Raw genomic sequence first — 4392 nt, forward strand, 5'->3', positions numbered from 1 at the left:
AGCAAGCAGCATGTGGGCGATTGGCTTTCCCTTTTCAGAATCGGACTCCTTCTCACGACTTGTCCATTGCCTTCGCTCCTCCCTTCCTCTACCTTCTTCAGGCAAAACCGAATCGAAATTTCCCACTGAGAAACAACTAAAAATGTTCAAATTTCAAGTTCCAACTCAAAAAAGTTTCAATTTTAAGAAATTCCAATTCAAAATGCCTCAATTTTCAACTCGTAAATGTTTCATCTGCAAGAAATTTCAACTCAACATGTTTCAGCTTCAAGAAATTTCAAATGCAGAAAGTTTCAACTCCAAAGGTATTTTAGCTCACAAAAGTTTCATGTCAATAAATGTATCCAATCCAAATCCTAACCCTAGCTTCCTCCTTTATATTTCTTCATCGTGGCCGGTGAGCAAAACCACATGTTTGTTTTGAAATTTTTTATTGACTGAATTTTTTAGTTGAAAGGTTGGACTTGCAGATTAAAAATTGGGGAACTTTTTATTGCGAAAGTTAAGTTGCGGTGGAAGTTATTCAGTTGAAAGTTAAAAATTTCGGTTATGAATGTTTTGAATTCAAATTGAACTAAAAGTTGCAAATTTTCTCGAGATGAAAGTTCACTCTTGTTGGATTGAAAGCTTAAGGGACTGGTGTGTGTGGTGATAGCAACACGGGGATGACAATGAGCCAAGTTTGGGTATGCTTGACTCGATCAAATAACCTCGTTACAAATTATATACTCCAGTCAGCGTAATTGCTAAATCTAACGACCAAAACATCAAGTTGGGCTTAATTAGCTAGCCTAGCAGCTCGTGAGCCTCGAAAATTTTATTTCTCGTCGGTAAGAAAAATTTATGAAAAAAAATTAGAGAGTTTGATTTTTTCTTCCTAACAAGTAGGTCTTATACTGTTGTATTTCCTGGTTAGGATGATACAAGTTCATAAATTTCAATTATCGGAAAAAGTAGCACGGTCTGCCAAACAGGGACAGTAACATTGTTTTTTTCCCGTTATTTTTGCTGGAAAACGCCGGACGTTGGCATGGAAATTCTGCCAAAATCCAAACAAAAAATACGAGCAATCTTTCAGACGCCACGTCACTTCCTCCGCCATCCCTCGCACAGGCGAACGCTGGCTGGCTGGCTGGCCTTCCACTCTCCTAACCCTCCGACCGTCTAAGCCAGAACAAGAATCCTCTTCCCCGCAAGGCCGCAACAAGAAGAATCCTCTCCACGAACACAGAGCAACCAAACAGAAAACACTTCTCAAGCCAATCCGGCCACGGATCGAGGCCGCGCTCCGGCGCCGCCGATGGATTCCGCCGATCGCAAGGTGCGCCCGGCTCTTCGATCCTTCGTGGCTTCCTTGCCTGTGTAGCTCCCACATGTCTTGCGATCGTTGGCTGAGCTCTTTTGGTCTAATTCTTCTCGTCTGTTCGTGCTGTTCTCGCAGATTGCTGGGGTCGGGGTGGCGGAGGAACTAGGGAGGAGGAGCTGCGTCGAATGCCGCGCCACAACCACGCCCATGTGGCGCGGCGGGCCGACCGGGCCCAGGGTGAGTTCACGATCGCCTCCCTGATCTTGTTCGTCTGTTGAGTACTGTTCATCAGGATAAGGGTCGATCGGATTGGGGATTCCTAGTTGCGAAATTGCTGTGATCTCTTGTTCATATACGTGGCTCTGCCCGTCCTGGAAACAGTAGTAGCCGTTTCTGCTTGTGTCATATGATCAGCTATTAAATTCTTCTAACGGAATTTTGTCCTGTTAATTGCGGCTGTTTAGGGATATATACGATCCTTCCTTTTTTTGGCCTTATCAATAGATTTTTTTAAACTAATGCGATCGAATCGATAAGCAGGTTCTAGTTCTCTCAGTATCTTGAAAGGTGGATGAATGATCTTTTGTAGCGAATGTTAAACTGAAGTTCAGTCTAAAACAATACGATCAAATTGAGGCAAGGGCACCAAGATTGAGTCAAACTGGTTGGCCATAAGCATCGTGTTTTAAGTTTTAATCATAGACAGCTAATACGATCGAGGTACATTCCACCATATGTAGCTAACCTGTGCGCCCCAGGTCTCGAGTCTTTGAATTCCTTACGCCATGGGTTGTCAGATAAGGTCAGAGAAACAAGCATGCCTTCGGAGTTCTCTCAAGTTTCCTCTTGGTGATATAGCCATACGTTTGAATTGGACTTGGGAGTTGAGATACTAGTTTGTAATTGAGATACATGATACCAGCTTCTTTTTTTTTTTTTACTTGATACTATTAATTTTCAGGTTAACATTCCTTTTTATAATTTTGTAACATATAAACTATAGTTATGAAAGTATTTTATCAAATAAAATAGGGATTATGAAATTTTGTTTGCAGGCTGTAGTTACCATGACTTTTTGTTGGACTTGGGACAGTGGATGGTGAGCTGGGCTTTGGTCTATTGCTAATATGACTTGTCTTGTTGACATTTCTCTCTATTCAATTGGATTGCAACTTGGTGGTTAGGTGAGCTGTTCCTTGCAACAGTGCTAACCACCAGACCAATTGTGCGCAGGGTGGGAGAAAGATACTTTATCCACTTCGATTCTCCCAGCTTTAGTATTTTGCATTTCTATCCTCCACCTTTTCATCAATGTGCTTCGGGTGACTATTGCTCACCAAAACAAAGACTCACCCTTTTGAGGATAAGAGAACCCATATTTCTTGTTCTTCTCTCTCTTTAAAAAACAATTTGATGTTTATATTTCACTCTAGTCTGGAAACAAATAGAATCGGGCCTTTTAACTCTTCCAATTCTGTTCGCAGTCTCTGTGCAATGCTTGCGGGATCCGGTACCGGAAGAAGAGGAGGCAAGAGCTTGGCCTAGACCAGAAGCAGCAGCAGCAGCAACAACAACATGAAGTAAAAGACAGCAACAGCAACAGCAGCAGCGGTAGCAGCAACTTGCAGGTTGTGCAGAAGAGGAGGCTTCTAATGGGAGTGGAGGAGGCTGCATTGCTGCTCATGACCCTGTCTTCCTCACCCACATCCACATTACTACCAGGCTAAGAAACCTACATTACAAAACCAAATCAACAATGTACACACACGTGCGTGCTCACCACCCGAAGAATTCCAACCCAGTCACAAGTTTCTCATCAGGATGAGGTAGGGAGGCAGGGGCCCTTTCTCAAGATGATGTGATCTTGTGAGGGGGCGGATTTGTGCCCATCTGATGACTGCATCTTCTTGTTCTTTTCCTCCGTGCCACCGTACCGTAGATCTCGATCATTTGAACTTGTCATTCGTATCTTTTGTGATTTGTGGTAGGACCCATGATCAGAGGTCTGTTGATCTCAACCCCCCCCCCCCCCCCCCCAACAACACACACATACACATCTTTTTCTCTGTCCTTTTCTTTTCTACCCCTCTTTTGTTCTTTGTCTGTATGTTGATGTTGCCCCGGGCCCCGGCCCTTTTTGGGGGATTGATGATCCAAAGGAGACGTCATTCCTCTTCATTCTGAAATAAAAAGTCAAAATGATAATAAAGGATTTACTTGTTTCATTTCAATTAGTTTGAGTGACTTTGTCTTGATCTACTTGTGTCAAACAAGAATATGTAGGGGGGTGTATGCGTGCTGGGTAAAAAATAAGGTAATTGATCAAAACGATAACATGTAGATCAGCTGTAAATAGCAGACTCAAGATGCAAAAGGCATTTCAATACGTTTCATGACAGGTCCTTCTGAAGATAACAATAAGAGTCCGTTTTCGCAAGATAAGGCGGTACCAGATGCAGACCTCAAGAGAGCATAAGAAATAACCACACAAAATGAGGGAACATTGATCAAAACCTCCGACCTGTAGTGATGCTGAGCCACATGCCTTAAAGAATGGTCGCACAAAGTAGACCATTATCACCTATCTGCCTTGCCATTGGTTGGGTGATATGAACCTTGATCAGTAAGTAGCTTATTGTCCAGCTCATACAACTGGTCGTTGTAGGCAGTTCAGTTTGCAGGTTATTACAATGCTTTCATATAGTATACATTTATATTAGCTCGCCTTTTATTTTACTAGTCACGAAGGAAGGCAAATTCTCGAATGTACAGCAAGAAAACGGTCAGCAGATGCAAAGATCACAAACTAATGTCATCTGTAATGTGGACGTAATTGGATTGGGATGGGATAACTGTGACGAGCGGTACACATGAACATTATTGTTGAGAGAAGATAGATCACCAACCAGATCATGTCCCAAAGTGTTCATGTGCTCCTACGCAGAGGCGGAACCAGCCATGGGCCAAGCCCTGTGCTGGCCCACTCATGTTTGAGTTGGATCTTAAAAAATATATCATTTGTATAGTAAATCAAATGGAAATTTAGATCCAAGCCTCAGGTAAAGCACAGGCTGCTATGAGTCTGG

General features: G+C 42.7%; 1 protein-coding gene across 1 annotated transcript; it reads left to right on the forward strand.

Moving 5' to 3' along the window:
- Positions 1 to 1068: 1068 nt before the first annotated feature.
- Positions 1069 to 3537, forward strand: LOC133911745 (GATA transcription factor 23-like). The gene is made up of 3 exons (XM_062354134.1): positions 1069 to 1321; positions 1442 to 1543; positions 2791 to 3537. The coding sequence occupies exons 1-3, from the start codon at positions 1301 to 1303 to the stop codon at positions 3031 to 3033; spliced, it is 366 nt and encodes a 121-aa protein (XP_062210118.1). The 5' UTR covers positions 1069 to 1300; the 3' UTR covers positions 3034 to 3537.
- The last annotated feature ends 855 nt before the right edge of the window (positions 3538 to 4392 follow it).

Source organism: Phragmites australis, chromosome 1, assembly GCF_958298935.1.
Source record: "Phragmites australis chromosome 1, lpPhrAust1.1, whole genome shotgun sequence".
Lineage (NCBI taxonomy): Eukaryota > Viridiplantae > Streptophyta > Magnoliopsida > Poales > Poaceae > Phragmites > Phragmites australis.

Coding starts and splice junctions, on each gene's coding strand:
- LOC133911745 (XM_062354134.1), top strand. CDS start 1,301: ATGGATTCCGCCGATCGCAAG. Junction 1,322..1,441: donor TGGATTCCGCCGATCGCAAG/GTGCGCCCGGCT, acceptor CTGTTCTCGCAG/ATTGCTGGGGTCGGGGTGGC. Junction 1,544..2,790: donor GCGGGCCGACCGGGCCCAGG/GTGAGTTCACGA, acceptor TTCTGTTCGCAG/TCTCTGTGCAATGCTTGCGG.